The sequence below is a fragment of the Falco cherrug genome, chromosome 13 (assembly GCF_023634085.1).
Source record: "Falco cherrug isolate bFalChe1 chromosome 13, bFalChe1.pri, whole genome shotgun sequence".
Lineage (NCBI taxonomy): Eukaryota > Metazoa > Chordata > Aves > Falconiformes > Falconidae > Falco > Falco cherrug.
This window is the reverse complement of record NC_073709.1, coordinates 6,189,111-6,206,133: the sequence shown is the minus strand read 5'-3', so window position 1 is coordinate 6,206,133 and position 17,023 is coordinate 6,189,111. Positions and strand designations below refer to the sequence as shown.

The following is a 17,023-nucleotide window of genomic DNA, read 5'->3' as shown; positions in this document are numbered from 1 at the left end:
CATTCCTTTACTGCACAACATCAAGAGAAAATGTCAACGTGTTCTTTATTTATGGAGTAAAAGAAAGCCAAGAGGGCTGAACAGAAAAATTCCCCTTTTTATCTGAAATCCAGGTAGAGCTGGCTGAGGCAAGGTAACAATTCAAACACTTCAACTGTTTAAATTGTTGTGATGGGCTAAATTTGTGTAAAAACAGATGCCATTGTGCGCATCCATTACCAGAACAACTGCTGAGATGGACCATTAAGACCATCAGCCTGACTCCAAATGGCTGTTCTAAAATTAAGAAAAGTATCTAAACCTTTCTCACCCTGTAATAAGCTCAACATGCTTCTTTTTGTCCCAATTCAGGGACACGTGTTTTGAAGCCAGCCAGAAATCCAGCTCTAGACTCTCCAAGAAGGGTCTTACCTGAATTTAGCAAGACCTCTGTGGGTATTAAAAAAAGTATTTGGAAAATCTCCAAGCTCTTGCTAGACTTAAGCAAATACATGACTGCATTCATAATGCTTAGCTAATAGTTCAGGGGTGTTTATGCCTTTCATCTAATTCCCCCCAGCTGCGCCTGCATGATGGAAGTGCTGGTCCGGCTCCAGTCGGCCCTACAATTTGCTGCATGCTCCCCACCTGTGCTGTGCATTGAACTGTGCAATTATGTGGCTGGGAGATTAATTGGTTTAGCAAGTTGATCTGAGGGGGGGTGGTGGTGTTGGGTTGGGGGTGTTTTTTGTCTGATCAGGAATTTTTTTGGTTGGTGGGTTTGGGTTGGTTGGTTTTTTGGGATTTTTTTTGTTGTTTTTGTTTTTGGGTTTTTTTGTGGGTTGGTTTTTTTTTTTTTTTTGGAAAGTTGGGTTTCCATTGGTACAACTTGCTGAGTCCATTCACCACGTAGCCAGGCAGCCTCTGCACGCGGTGCGAGGGAAGTAGTCTGAGCGCACGACTGGGGATGGAGGGCAGAGCAGGATGGCTGCGAGCAGCCCACGGATCAGCTGTTGTACAACACCACAGCCCACGGGCAGGCCCGCACAGGCGCGGTTCTGTGTGTAGCAGCACAACCTGCCTCAGACCCGCACTGCTGCAGGCTTCCCATGTGCCTGCACCCACTCCCGGGCTACAAAATCAAGTCGGGGGGCAGCTCCCCAAACTGCCTGGCTGGGGTCACAGACACCAGTATCACAAGAGGAGATGGGACGGTGGCAAGCTAGATTTGTTATCTGTTTAAGTTGTGGCAGAGTTATGCCAATTCAGTCTTTCACGCTCATAGCTGCCAAAACTAGGGAATCCAATTCCTGAGATACTTGTGGAAGTTTCTGGGGAAGGTTTCTGCCACTATCCCATCGCTTCTGTCCAGAAAGCTTCCCCGGAAACTTCCCTGGAAGCAGCAATTCACATTGCTGCTGGAGATTAAAAAAAAAAAAAAAAAAAAAAAGGGGGCAACTATCCAAATAGATTCATGTGATGACAGTGAGGAAAGACTAGGAGGGAAACAGAACAGAAAGACAGTTTCCAAAAAAAAAAAAAAAAATCGGGGAGGGGGGGGGGGGGGGAGGGGGGGAGTCTATCACAAAAGCAAAGGCAGGACAAAGCGCAACCCCACCACCACCCTGCAAAGTGAGCCAGCTAATTTCTACTCACCATTGAAAGGGTTAATCTTCTTTGAGATTCGTGAAGAAATTGATTCCTTCAAGTCTTTCTTCTTCACACACTGAATGCCCAAATTCTGAAAACTGAAGCACATGTGGCAGCATTTCAGCAACTAATAAAAATCTTAAGTGTAGAATATTAAATAAATTATTTGACCTTGACTAGTGTGATAACATACTGTGTGAGGAAAAAAAAAGCAGCTTGTTTTGATAAGGATGTAAAAACTGAAAAGGAGAGATGCTGCTTTTTCCAAAATAAGAGCGGAAACAGAAGTGAAAAATACCAAAATAATATTCTAAAGAATTTATATTCTTTATTAAGAATATGTATTTTTATATTAAAAACTGTTATTCTGCAGTAAACCTACAGAGATGAAAAATTAAATAATCTTGGGTGATCTGAAGTGACAATTATTTTTGTTATCAATAAACTTGCTGATTTGTATCTGTTAAGGATTTGCTTTCCTGCTTTTATCAGGGAGTGTAAGTTTCAAACATCATTGTAAAGGTTCTTTGAAACTAGTCAAAACAGGTTTTTAGATCTCACATAGTTAGGAAGAGTTCTGAAGAGCTGCAGCTCCTCTTTATTTGCATAAAAGTGCAGGTCACCCTGATGCAGGAGGTGGGGGGAGTCCCAGGCGAGCTGACTCCTTCCCACATGGAAAAACCATGACATCATCAAAGCTGAGTGGATGTAAAGCAGGAAGTAAAAAAATAAAAAAAATAAATAAAAACCCCCACATTTCATGATGTTACAATAAGCTCAGAAGATAGGTCATGCCAGCAGGCATCTTTCTCCAGAAGTACCAGCTATTTCCCTTCCTTTGAAACACCACAGATATTCTGGGCTTTGGCTATGCAGAAAAAAACACCTCCATGCACCCAAAGTCCTGCCAACTCCCTTGAGAGCTGCTCCGCGTTTCCCTGCTCTGAACAACTATCCTAGCAGGATGTTAAGTTTAATTTCCTTGAATTCCCTTGCCTGCGCCCCACATGCTCTCTTCAGAGGTTCCCAGATCCCCTGCAGTCAGGCTCCACTTCCCGAACCTTTATTCGTGAGAGGAACGCGCAAGCTTCCTTTAGAAACTGAACATGATACAGCGACCTAGAGGAAAGTAAAACGCAGCAGCATCTCACAATTCACTAAAGCACTTCGGCTTCGTGTTGTGGCTACTGGCATGCCAGATTTGTACGGCACCTCCGCAACCAATCCTATTTCTACCTTCTCGGGGAGGCAGTACTTTTTTTTTTTTTTAGGGCTTGATCACAGCACATATTATTTTTTCCCCCAGAACACCCACTCTATTCCACAGGCTCAGTGTGAAGCATGCTTCAAAGCCCATGACCCAGCCCTGTCCTGCGTTCCATCCCCAACCCACTGCAGGTCACCGGTACGCAGCAGGCGCACATGGAGTGACAGCACTGCCCATCCTGGGGCCGGACAGCCGCTGCCGCACACCCTTCAGCCACGGGGAACGAAGCCTCTTGGGGACAGAAACCAGGCATTCGAACAGCCTGTAATTCTCAGGTTATAAATGTTTTCTAAAACACACGCTCACAGCGAAAGTGTCTATTTAACTGTCACTGAACAGAGGGTCAGACCAGAGGAGGAACCGTCGAGAACCTCCGCAGGGCTGCGGGGTTTCACACCAGCGCTGGCTGACAGGAAGCAAGCACGATAACGAGAAGGGAGAGGGAGAAGTAGGAAGAGAGAGGAAAAAAAAAAAAAGAAAACATTTTAAAAAAACCTATGATACCATCCACATCAAGAGATAGCAAGCTAGGAAGTAAGAATCTGAGTATACAGGCAGTCACACAAGCTCCAACGTTCATACTTTCACCTTGACGTTGTGGCCAGGGAGGGCTCTGATCAAGTTTAGGCAGCAGGACAAAGATCACCACAGCACAAGCAGAACAACACACTTTGTTCAACCAGAACTACATGGAGAACTTCAAACAAGCAGAAAGCAGAGTCATTACTCAGACCAGCCCAAAAGCTGGGATTAATAATCCCACTTCTGCAGGGAAAAAAAATAGAATTATATTGTTGCTCCAATTTGGGATGCTCAGCAAGACTAAACAGCTGGAACCACTACCAAGAGAGGACATCTCCTGCTCACTAGTATTGTATGAGGCTTTTCTCCAACATGGACTCGAAGAGAAGAATGCAAAGACTGAGTCACCAGCCACAAAAAGGAAAATGACTTTAAACATCCAGATCCAATTATGGATCATACTGTTCTTTCATCTTAAAGCAACCAATGATTTGTTAAAAATATGAGTGCACCGATGCTGGAAACATTTCAAAGAGAATGTTTTGAGCCTCCTCCCATCAGGATCTCCAGTGCCAAGCTCAATTGAAGCTTGCAGTTTCACATTATCAGTAAACTGAAAGTAGCCCACTTATTATTTTGTAAGAAACCGAGAGGCTTACAACCTACCGATACTGAGAAGAATTCATGGATATAGCAAACAATCATGAGTGCCTCTGAGTGAAACAGAGACACAGCATTATGTCAAAGAACAGGACTTGATGCACACATACAACAGAGATGAAATCAAACTTTGCAAATAAGTATTTGCAAAGCATCCCAGCGCTTTTTGGCATTACAGCCTGCACATCCGTTTGACAGGCGCACCTTGTGCTTACAGGCTTAACCTTGTGCAACAAAACACCAAGAGGAAAAGCAATCACCAGTGTCCTCCTGCATCCGGTGCATGTAACACATCACCAGAAAAGGTGTTAAGCAATCGGGCTTTCTGCTTCGGATCAGGAGGCGCAGAGCCGAGAGCGGGAAGTGGGATGGGCTCGAAGGGCCGGCATCCTTTGACCGTGGGTAAGGAACTGGAGAAGACAAAGGAGAAGCTGGTGAATGGACAGTCAGAGGAAGGTGCAAGGTTTCGGATATTTGCAACTGCCTTTTAGAGACCAGGTGAAGGGGAACTCTATTTGCAGGGAAGCTGATGAGGGAGAAATTAAAACAATCAAGACAGAAGGTAGAGTGCCCCCAGGGACAGCCCTACCTTTCTGGAGAGGTATGACAGTGGGGAAAATGTTATAGGAAATACTATATTTACTAATCCTTTTCTACCATTCTGCAGTTAGGACTGCATTGTAAACAGAGCTAAAACCAATAAACTAATAGAGTTCTTAGTGTCTGTAACAGCAAAAGGCAGTACAGTCAACACACTACGTGCCACCTGAATACACTGCAGCGCATTCATGATCACTCCAGCCTGGGCTGTACGTTGAAGCATTTCCTCTATTACAACTGTTTATTTCACCATCAGGCAATCATCATCTTCAAACAGACTGTCTTCAGTTCTCTCCTTTAATAGTCTCCTACTGACTAAACCCACATAAACGTGCAGTAATTTCACCAACGCGAACAGAATCACATCAGCCCCAGAACAGTGCGCAGGAGCTACTTATACACTGAAATATTTACAGCCACTTATACACTGAAATATTTACCTCCCAGCTCTGTTAGGTTTACCCCAAAGCAACAGACTACTTCCAAATTTACATCGCAAACTGAGAGCCACAAACAGCTTGTCTATTTTGACTTCTCCTCTCTGGCAATAATCCCTCTACGTTTGTTGCAGTTTACTCTGCAACAAAGACTTGGTAAACTTGCAGGAAATGCCAGCGAATACAACTGCGTTTTAGATATTCTTAACATGCCTCTGAAGAGCACCAAGAAACAAATCTTAAAACTCATAATCATGAGTTTTCCTTCCTGCATCCACCAGTAGATCCTTCCCCGGTGTGCTTGCTCTGCAGCGCTGGGCCTGAGCAGGATCGGTGGTTTTACTCAGAAGAACCCCAGCCCAAACAAAGAGCAACACCAGTGACACCGACCAACACGTTTCTAGATGTGTCACAACCACTACCTTCTAAATGATGTGATGCTCAGTCAGTACAAACTTTCTCTGCCAGTTTCCAGAAAGTCCAAATACCATTCCCCATGGGAGATGCAAACTTCCCTAATCACTGTGAAGTGCTAATTCTAATGTTGTCGTTACCCATTCTATTGGTTGACATTTTCACATGTAGGAGAGAGTCATGCTCCAGAGTGAGCAGAGTTAAGGAACCAGACCAAAAAAAAAAAAAAAAAAGCGCAAACAAGTGGGAGAAAGGAAAAGGAGACAGACAGTGGGAGAACAAAGAAAGGAAAGAAGAGGATGCCAGGAAAAGAACAGGACCAAAGGTGGATATGTGAAGTATTTAAAAAGAAGGAAATACTTCAAAGAGAAGCTGTTCTCTCTGAGAGATGGATTAGTAAACTTAGGCAAAGACAGCATACTAACTACTCTTTTTTTAATTGCTAGTTAGAGTTTTAAAACGTAAGATTAGCAAATCACTTGCATAATTAATCGAACTCCCAAGCAACACCATTACTCACGACAGGACTCGCCGTTCTGGCCCAAACTCCGCTTCGTAGTAGCCGTCCCTGCAGTCTTTTCCCACCAGGTCATGAGGGTGTGGCTTGTAGGGTTCATTCTTCGTTACCAGCGTAGTTCTTATTTTGACTTTTCCAAAATAGTTCAGAATCTACCAAAAAACGTGAGGTAATTTCTAGATTTTAGATATCAGGGCTAGTAAAGTCCCTGTATGTAACAGAAAATAAGTTTCATGTTAAAATAGTCTATAGGAGAAACACCGCCCTATGATCTGAAAGGTCTTTTCCAACCTGAACAATTCTATGATCCTGCAAGAGCCAGGACCATTCAGAAGTTTTGTTCATTCCATTTCAGTTCTGTTCATTTGACACTAAAAAACCAACTCTTTGGCCAAATACTTGAAAAGTGAAAATTTTTTTCAGAGGCATCTCTCGGCTCTTTCAGAAAATAAAACCAACATACTTTGCCTGCTAGTTCTGCCAAAGCAGCTGGTTATTTGTAATGATAAAACGTTGCTGGTGCAAGAATTCGACATTCAACCCGTTCAGTTCTCTTCAACTACCCTACTGCAAGAATGGCTCTAAAGAATGTTTTTGCGTTTTTATTTTTGCTGGGTGGTTGGGGTTTTGGGGTTTTTTTTTCCCCTGGGGCTGGAGATCTATGGCTTCACCATGTTACCAGGGCTTTTTGCACGAGTCGAATTCATCCCTGTGCAAAAGGCCAGATGTAACACAGATGCTCAAACCTAAGAGTAAAACAGCTTGTAATACCCTAAGACCAACTGTAACAGGACATATTTCATTATTATAACTAGCCTTAGCATGAAAGATGCAAGATTCTACATTGGTGACCACATACAAATGCTTACTGAAGGAGAGGTCTAGCTCCAAAGATCTTAGGAAAAAAAAAATCCTAAAGCCTCAGGGATAAGGATGTTATCTAGGCATGGAACACCACTAAGTAGTGAAAGAGGATCTTAATAAACATAGCATGACACAATCCCCTGTGAAGTCTTTATTTCCCCCCCATTTTTTTCTTTTTAGTTAATTCTCAGATGAACATTCAGTCTTATATTCAAGCAGAGTGGCACCAAGTTCTCAAGCTCCAAGAGCCTTCACAGCAGTCGTCAGCCTAATTCAATACATGTTTCTCAGGTGCATAAAGTCTTCCCTTGTGCTGACGGCTACTGGTGAAGTCACCAAGGGTTGTGTGGGCGAGTGTAGAAGAAAAAAAAAAAAAGAAAAAACACAGTTTGGCCTAAATTGTTTGAAGCGTAACAACTTGAAAGCAAATGCAAGACTTGCTCAGGCACACGTTTGTGCAGAGGCGTGTTCTCCTCCTCCGCTTCCCCCGCCCTATAACTAACTGTTCCTCTCCTCCTCCTGCCATTTCTTTCCTCCTCCTGAGATGCCAAGGATCCACCATACATCCTTTTGAGCCAACACCTCTGACCTTTGACTTGACCTGTGCTCTTCCAGCTTCCACCAGCTGTTAGCTGCTTCTGTCTCCTGCTTGGCTTCTTTCTTGGCCTTCATACAAGCCACCGTTACTTTTTACCCTTAAAATAAAACTTCCACTCCTACTTCACCTTCTTCATCTATTACATCATTTCTCCCTCATTTCACACCCAGCCCCTTGAACTGGAAGCCCAATCTAGCCACTTGTGATTCTCCAGTTCCTCCTTGATGTTCTTCATCACAACCACAGTGCAAAATTTAATCTCTTCCTGGCCTCTCTGTTCTCATCCTCATTGATGTTTCCATCTCTAGAGGGGACTCCCCTAGCACCTAATCAGCACTCAGGCCTCCTACGGACTTCAGGGAGGCAGGAATTCACCTAGAAATCACCTGCTATCAGTAACAATCAGCTCTGTCATCAACAGTCACCTTTAAAAAGGCACAAACCTTGCCAGGATTGCACGGTCACCTGCCCACGTCCCACCTTCCCTTTGGGTTCTGGCTGGCCTTGGCCTTCATGTGCAGCAGAGCCCAGGCCAAGAGGAATCAGGGGCTTATAGCCGCCATTCAGCTTGTGCCCTGGCACAGCCTTAGGCAGAGTCTGTGAGAGCGTTTACTCTTGCCAGCAGCCTACGTAGTTCCTTGTTCAATCGGTAGAGTGCTGAAAAAAAGCAGAGTCTGGCAAGATCTCCATTTCCTGCATTCCTTACGCAAATCTGGCACTGTGATAGTCAAGGGGGGGACCTTCTTGCTTGCTTCTTCCCTTGGCCATTCTGGCTTCAGGGCTAGACCAGCTTCCACTGTTGCTTTATGCAGGAGCCACTCACCGCTGCTTAACACATGACTGCCAATACTACCTTTCCCAAGCTCTACCTCTTCTTAAAGAACTTTTACGCCTCGGGCTAAAACCTCTTATTTTTCAGATCTCACGTCCTGCATGCCTGTTCTTTCTCTGCTGTGATTCCAGAGACTCCAAGTTTGGCTTCACTTTTTTTTTTTATTCATACTGGCACACAGCACAAACAGATACACAGCTTCTGCTCCTGGGCACCATAACGTGCTTCAAGATGGCAAGTACTCTTAACTTCCATCTGTATTTGAGCTTTCTCTTCTAACCTCACCTCTGAAAGATTTTCTCCAAATTGCAAGAGATCAAGGAAACACCAGCGACTTCAACCTCAAATAGAAGACCAGAAATTCTTCTACCATTACCCTACCTGTCTAGGGTCCCTGACACATTCCTTTGTCCCACATATGAAAGCTACTGCTAAAGTGCTTCCAGTCCACCTCTGCCATCTGCATCTTTGCCCCTGCTTTGATCGCAGCTGCCAGTGCCACCCCAAATCCCTTCATTCTGGGTTTCCCAGCCGATCCATAATGCAACCACCCAACTCTTCTTCATTGCAGGTGCTCTGACCACATAATTCCCCTTTCTCAGCTCGTTTTTAAATTCTGTATCCCCTTCTGACTTCACACACTTCATGGTAGTTTCTTTTGCAGAGCCTAATCGCCAAATCGCTGGCTGCAAGTCACTTTCTTACTTTGCTCACTCGTACAAAGTGCCTTCTTTCATGTTGCGCCCAGCAGCTTTTCAAAGCCTTTTCAAATTTTGTACGCAAACTCCTTCAAAGCTCTCCCAAAATTCATGCTGCAGTCCAAATAGCAAAACCAAACCCAAGTCACATAACTAAGAAACCAGAACAAATACGCACACAGAAAAAGCTAATAATGAATGGTTCCCAGGCAATGAGTAACTTCATCAAGTTCCCTCTCTACCAGTACTTTGTTAACTACCTCTACACCTTCTCCCCTTTTTTTGTAAATTTGAAACAAAATCTTTTAACGACTAGGAGCAAGGAACTCTTTTTCCACTCTGTTGCAACTACATTTGCATGCCAAGGAAAGAATAACAGAACATAAAATGAACAGCACTTTATTTACTGCACCAAGCCCAACACATTGCTGCAGCGCAACGTTAATGTGGGCAATGGTAATTCACAGATAAAAGCGGTATTTACCTGTATGGAAGGGAACGTCTTGTTGTTTTCAGTACTGCGTTCTCCCGGAATGCTGCCTGCCGATCTTCCCTCACATTTGTATCTGAAACGCATGCCCCTTTGCCTGGGTTGTTCAAATATTTCAATGTAGGGCTCAGGGCCACCTTGAAAACAAAGCAAAACATTTCCAGTGTTAGGACACAGTAGAGCTTCAAAAGCAGCAGAAGATGTAAGAACTGGAATATCCAGAGTCTTAGACTGACACGACCATCATTCCACTCTGTTTACCTTCTCAGACAATCCACTCTTCATGTACACGCACACAGTGACAGTGCGGGGAGAGGGGAGAGAACAGATTTAAATGAAGCCTCCAGGTATCAATGCCACAGAAGTAATTAGCAAAGGATGCCCTCCCCTCCATCTCACCTACAACTTCGCTTCTGTTAGCCATCAGAGAATACGTGTCTGATGAAAGTAGCTTTTAAACAACAGAAAAATCACTGGTTTGAGAGAATGTTTAATATCTTTAATTATAATACACTATTACGAATTGCTGAGTACAGGTACCATCAAGTGCATGTTCTCTTCAATGCCCTCTGAAAGCGAAGATGTTTCCTCAGAATCAATTGATTTAGTCCCTACCATAGTGAAGCAGAAACTATGCAAATTACACAAAAACCCCACCCTACTGGGTTGAATACTACCACTGTGGGCTCAGAAAATACCTGATTGCTGGTACTGAATTCTATACATCTCGAGCTGCCCACCTCCCACAGGGCTTGCTTCTAGTTGCAGTATCTCCCCAGACAACGAAACCTCAGTAAAAGCTACCAGGCAGTTGTCAAAAAGAGGTCTTCTGGAAACACGACTGATAAACGAGAACAAGAGACAGCAGAACTCTTAATGGGGGGGGGGAGGTTTAGAAAGACATTAACTTGGCAAGAGCGTAAGTACTCTTCAAGCGGTATTTTATTGCCATGCAGTAACAAGCTGTTTAATATATCTCACCGAGAACATCAAACAGGATAGTCAATCAAACAGTGACAACAGTGGGATGGCATGTGAAAAACAAATAACACAGGGTAAGTAAATATTGTAAAAGTTGAATCATCATGGCGCTGCACGATCAGAAGAACGTAGCTTATGGAAATGTCTACTGAGCTCTCTGTCATCTTCATATAATAGCATCCTACTCAAGCAAGGCTGAGCATCACAAACAAACATGACAGGCAACGTCCTGTGGCATGGCACTGAAAAAAGTGCTTGGACTTCAACATAACAAGCAAAATAGTTATTAAATATATTGAAAGTGCTAAAAGGGTAAAAGATCCCCTACTTCCTTTTGCCCAAGGTCTACACAGCGTATGAGTCCATAGTGTATGAGTTTTGGCAAAGAGGTGCGGACTCCCATCTGAGCTCCATAATAAAAGCTTCTCTTTTGTTGCACCTACAGTCATTTAGGAATACCTGCCAACACAAAGCTTGAACTTTATGCCCGGGACTTGTTGATCGCAAAGTATTTCCAGTGCTGCAACAGTTCATGCTCAAAGACGGAAAAATATTACAACCTAGAAGATAATTAAAAGAGAAGGGATGGAAGGAACATCTCCAAGAAGTCACCCTGGTCTGACCTGAACGCACATTTTACTTATAACACACCTACAGACAACTGTGCAACGGCAGTACGTGAAAGCAGCTCTTACTCTGCAATTGTCTTCAACAGCACGTGCCTTTTGAACACCCAAATGCCTTTTAAAATGGCACAATGCATTTCAACTCCAGGCTGTATTTGGTGCCAAACACTCGAGAACTATGGTTTAGGACTCTCTATATTCCTTTCTAACAATTCATCAAGATACAATATCTAAACCAATCGCCTCCCATCAAGTAGATTTTAAATAGTTTTCTGAGAGCAGACAGCAAGCTGTGACATTAAACACACATTAGCCACTCACTACTCTAGGTTCGGTCACTTACAAGGTCGGTCCCTTTTCTAGACACTTCCCAGATCTTGCCTAACCCTCCTTCAGATAAGCTTTGCATTTTTTTCCTCTGAAAAATAAGCAAGTCCAGCAAAGCGGAGGCATCAATAACAAAAAAGCCAAGAAATGACTTAAAACTGGTTTCAAAGAGAGAGCCAAAGTCTGAGCCAAGCTCACACACCAGTGTACAGCTATTTTTCACACTTAAATCTACTTATGCTACTGTATTTCTCAGCACAGTCCAGTGGATCAGACAACAGAGGGCCTCTGCCAGCAGCGAGGAGCGACCGCTGCCTATCAGCCAGCATCCCGTGCCCATCACACAATCGAGGAGAGCAAAGAACCTCACCCTTCTGTTCCTACGTAACACGGTACACCACAAATACAGACACATATCCACGTACTGAATTAAAAATCTATTTTAGAAGTTATAATGACAAAATTGCAGCAAAGTGCCTACTAATCATCTTACTTTAGAGATGCACATGCTTACATAGCTGCTAACCAGACGCACAGTACACCCACATAGATGACGTATTTGTGAAAACTAGCTAGAACCTCGCTGGTCAAAACTACAACAGAACACTGTCACTGCAAGTCCTTTGACTCTCTCTACTTTAACCAACGATTTCCCTTCATGCTCTACTAAGACTTCCCTAAAAGGGCTTTCTTCTCACCTATGAAGAGCACTTTATTTTAAAGCTCTGGGCTCAGTGATCTTTACGGGGCTGTGGTTGAAACAAATGTCATTGAAGGCAAACCCACCGCTTAACAGCAGGTGTGTTTGTGGGAAAGTAAAGCTCAATGATGCGGTGGCCTCCAGAGATTAAACATTAAGCTTCGTTTTATCTCTGTTCTCTCTCACTCTACTTAAGAATCACGTCGTCATCTCTACCGTGATTATCGGTGTCGTCACGTTTTGTGTGGAGAGGAAACACATTAAAGCATGTGTGCGAGGCAGGGGCAGTGGCAGCGCCCTGCAGCGAAGCAGAGGTCTGTTCGGCATTCCCTCTTTCCATACATCAGCGATGCGCTTGTGAAGCAGCAGGGCTTCACCATTTCACAATCTACTCTCCCACTAACAGAGTCTGCTCGTTCCCACACAGTTGCTAACGACCAGCCCTTTTCAGGACTCGCTGCGTTTGCCAAGCAAATACCAGCAGTATCAAAAAACAAACTCTTTTGCTAATTCCGGGAGAGGGACGCATGGCTAGTCCTGTCACCTACCTGCCCGCAACAACTGGGGAAAAGCATTCCAAACAGAAGAAAAGCAAAAACTAGCTAATCCTTCATCTAAGTGCTTAAGAGTTTAATTTACATTTGTAATTAGTTATAATTACTTATACACATGCTAGCAACAGAAACACTGTGCTACATATTACAACTTGCCTCTTATTCTTTTTGTTATAAAATGGTTTCTTCCTCCCCGTGCCCTGAATACCACAGTAAATAATTTAAAAGAGAATATCGGAGATCCAGCATCCCAATCACACACACAAGGAAAACAGGCAAAAGCAGTAACAGCTCCGAGAGTGCAGCCAACTTATTCAGGAGTTAAAGGTCAGTTTACTCCCATCTGGTTTGAGCAAGATGAAAAAGAAGAAGCCCAAAACCTCAACGCTTCCATCAGACCTCTCCACAGTGAGAAACCTGGGCCAGCGTAAAGCTTAAGAGCGCCTGTGCCGTGAGGAAGCGTGACACGCTGCCACCAAGCCCAGCCAGCCGGACCGAGGGCTCCTACTCTCTGCCTCGTTCCTTCGCCCAGAGGAAGCGGGCTCGGGAGGGACCACGCCATTGTCAGTCTCTTGCACAACCAGAACAGACTCCCCGGCCACGGGCGCCTGTGCAAGCCAAGCAGCTGCGCGTCCTTGGGGCAGATGTGAAAGTGTCCCCCGAAACCCCGTGCCCGGGGTGACTGCAGCCCGGCGCAGGCGGGAGGAGTGTCACCCTTCAGCTTGGCTGTCACTGCAGGTCACTGGTGACCCTACAGCCGCTTCGGAAAGCCAGAGCAGGCAGCGCACACGCTTCTAACCGGCCAGAACACCTCGGGCAAGAGGAGATGATGGTGGAAGATTTGTTATAGCACAGTCCAGCTCAGTCTGAAATAACTGAAAGCATAAACGCGTTTTTATTTGAGAACGCAGTCATCTAGCTAGGAGCCCGAAAACTGCACGGCTCCTACAGAGACTAAAAACCGCTCAGGAACTTCCTCTTTGCTGTCGTGTTACATTGCAGAACAGCAACCAAAAGCGGGGGGGGGGGGGGGGGGGGGTGGAGGAAAAAAAAAAAAAAAACACAACCAAAAAAACGCAACTACAGAAGCTTGCTAGTACCAGGAAGTTATGAACTTCCCCTACTGAAAAATTCCTTATCTGGTTCCTGATTACACTAAAAACATATTAAAGACGCCCAGGAGAAAAAAAAAAAGCAACAAAATGCGCCCTATCTCCTGCTGAGGTTTTGCCGTGCTCGAACAAAACGTAACCTTTCAAAGGTGCCGCCGTACAGCGGCGGCTGGTTTCTCCCCAGTTGCGGGCACCCCCCAGCAGCCGTGCCCGCTCCCGCCGCGCCAGCCCCGCACAGCCCCGCCTCAGCTGCGGGGCAGGTTCGGCTCTTTAAACGCTACAGAAGGTCCCCGCGAGCCGCCCCCCGCACGGCTGGCAGCCCCCGGCTCGCCCATCGCTCAGTTTTAGCCCAGAGAAACTTCTCGGTGCCCCGTGGCGGCAGCGCGGCCCCTGGCCCTGCCCGGGGGCGCTGGTGCCGGCCCCCCCCGGCGGCTCCGTCGCGGCCCAAACGCGACAACGACGCAGTTAAGGCCGAAGGGCCCGTTGCGGAGGGCGCCGGGCCCCGCCTGCCCGTGAGGCGGCCGGCAGCGCTGCCACCCCCCGCGCTCCTCCTCACCCCGCGGCTGCGGCGCCCCGGGGCCGGGGAGAGGCGCAGCGCCCCCCGCGCGAGGGCCGGCGCCAGCCCGCCTTCCCCCCGCCGCGGGCAGCGCTTCTGCCGCCACCGGGCTTCCGCACGGGGGGCGGCCGGGGGGCTCGGCTGCCCGCACCGCGGCGATGGGGCGGCGGGGCCGCTCGCCCCGCACCGCGCACACACCCCCCCCCCCGCCCCGTCCCGCCACTCACCGGCCATGCTGACAGCTCGGCGCAGCCGCTCTGGCCCACTGCCGCCGCGGGGCTCCCGCCCGGGCCCCGCACAGCTCACTTGCCGGCGGAGGGAGGGACAAACAGCCGGGCCCGACTCCCGCCCCGGCTGCTGCGCCGCCGCGCCCCGCACGCCGCCCTTTTCAGGGGGAAAGTCCCGGCGGGCGGAGGAGCGCCCTATCCGCCCCCCGCCCCCGCCCGCCCCGCCCGCGGGGCCGAGCCCCCACGACGGGCCGCCCCCGGGCAGCGCCGAGCCCCCGGGCAGCGCGGCGGGGCCGAGTCCCCCCGCAGGGCCGAGCTCCCGTCAGCGGGGCCGAGATGCCCCCCAGCGCCCAGCGGGGCCGAGCCCCCAGGCCGGGGAGGCGGAGTGGAGCCGGGCAGGCCCCGTCCCGCCGCGGGGAAGGGCCGCCCGCCGGCCCCCTCCCTTCCCTCGGCGGTGGGCCACCGCGGGGGCGCTCCGAGCCGCTTCCTGCGAGCAGCTGGGCCAGCCCGTAGCCCTCACCCTCCCCTGCAGCAGCTAGGAGCCCCCCGCACCCCTCACCCCCAACACCCCGCTTCCCCTCTCCCCAAACCTCTCCGCACCGAGCTCCCTCGTTATCCATGTTTTTCCCCGCTGCACACACAGCCAGCGATAACAGAACCACGCGTACTAGGAATTAAACTGATACTGAAGGGAAGGAAAAATTAATCCGCAGCACGCTGATTAAGTCGCAACGGTCAACTGAAAATCTACCCAACCTTCAGAGCGCTACTGCAGATCCAAATCCGAAACATCCCAGCCCGGCCCTGACCCAGCTTGGGCAGGCGAAGGGTCTGGACACATGGGAACAGCCCCCAGACCCACGGCTGGACAGGGTGGAGGGGTCAGCAGCAAACGGGCATGTCCAAGGGGATTCAAAACACTGTAAAAAGGGGAACACCAAGCCCACACCTAGTTGTGGTACAAGGCTGCATTTAATCAGCAAGATTTACTTTTTTCCCCCTTAAATCTTTACTTCAGGTATGCAATACACTGTCACGTGAAAATGCAGTTAAATGAATTAGTATTGAAAAGGAAACATTACTAAAATAACAAGAAAAGCCCCCAAAGGCACTCAAGCAAAGTGCATAACTGGTAGTTTTTCTGCTTTTCTTTTCCTCATTATCCTTTCTGAAAGCAAAGCTTAACAGGATGTATAGAAATGAACCGCAGCACTAAATGCTGTTCCATAACCTGCAGATCCATACGCTAACCCAGGTAGTTAAGCAGAAAAGGCTGCCCAGTGCTTGTTGCTCCTCCTGCCCTGGTAGTCCCTCTCAACTTGACAGGACTTTCCTTTAGAACCTTAATTTTGCCTAACTATCATATTTCCTATAAACAGAAATTATCTTTCTCCATCCTGCAAGCAACGCTTTCCTTATTACAATCCACAGTTCACCATATGGTAGGATGGTTGCACCCCTGTCAAATTTATAACTGGAATCAGAATAGAAGAATCCTAGGGAGCACAGAGGATAATCAATGTGACATTAGCTCCAGAAGATTAGAGGGAAGAACAGATACATTAATATATGTAGATATTATGCTGAAACAATAATATGGTTGTAGGTTAGTTTCTTGCCAGAAGAATGCCATTTCTCATTTTCTTTCAAAAAAACCCCAAAACAAAACAAAACAAAACAAAACCAAAACCCAAGAAAGTCACAAACCAGCAGCCCTAAAAAAAAAGTTACAAACACAGCCCTAAAACTATGAAAAATTAGGACTAGATCTTTGTGTCTTCAGGGATTTCTTGGATTCCCTATGCCTGGTGATGTAAAATAAAGCAGGAAAGTTGTTCTGATACTCTAAATCAGACTTAGACTTGACCTACACATCCACACTGCATCCTACAAGCATGCACTGACAGCGATGGCAAACAAAACGTTCTTCAGGGTGGTAGCTAGAGGTTGAGGTGAGGGTAGGTGCTTTTCTTTTGCGTTTTCAGCACTGGGGTTAAAAGATGCCAACGTGATGGCACGTGAACACAGCAGCAGAGCAGCAAATAGGAAAACACACAGCCCAGATTTCTGTCTGCTGTGTGCCCGCATCCAAGCGCATTTAGCTAATTAACATATAATATTTAGAAGCTACTTCATTTTTTTTAATTGATCACCTGGCTGTGGCACAACTGCTTTGGACGACCTTCATTCACAGGGTTGAACAGCTGGGGAAATGCTCCCAAGTTGAGGGCATCCCTGCAGGTCACGGGAGTGCTCTGGACAGGATTTTAAAAGGGAAAGGGCTGCTGCTCCGCTTGGCTAGCTGAAGCTGGAAAAGCCCTGCGAGGCTGTTACCCCTGAGCTGGAGTGCAGATGCGAGGTTTGGATGTAAAGCGAGCTGTCAGTGCCGGCCTCTGAAGCGACTTAAACACT

The 17,023-nt window shown here is 46.9% G+C and overlaps 1 protein-coding gene across 1 annotated transcript in view; it reads right to left on the bottom strand.

Annotated features, from left to right (window-relative positions):
* The window catches only part of REL (REL proto-oncogene, NF-kB subunit), a 32,470-nt gene extending 17,667 nt beyond the window's left edge, over positions 1 to 14,803 (bottom strand). Inside the window, exons 1-4 of the mRNA XM_055726162.1 lie at positions 14,612 to 14,803; positions 9,523 to 9,665; positions 6,050 to 6,198; positions 1,636 to 1,727 (exon numbers count right to left, since the gene is read on the bottom strand). Coding sequence (XP_055582137.1) covers positions 1,636 to 1,727; positions 6,050 to 6,198; positions 9,523 to 9,665; positions 14,612 to 14,618 — 391 coding nt within the window. The 5' untranslated portion in view covers positions 14,619 to 14,803. The remainder of the gene's footprint in view (positions 1 to 1,635; positions 1,728 to 6,049; positions 6,199 to 9,522; positions 9,666 to 14,611) is intronic.
* Between the last annotated feature and the right edge of the window lie 2,220 nt (positions 14,804 to 17,023).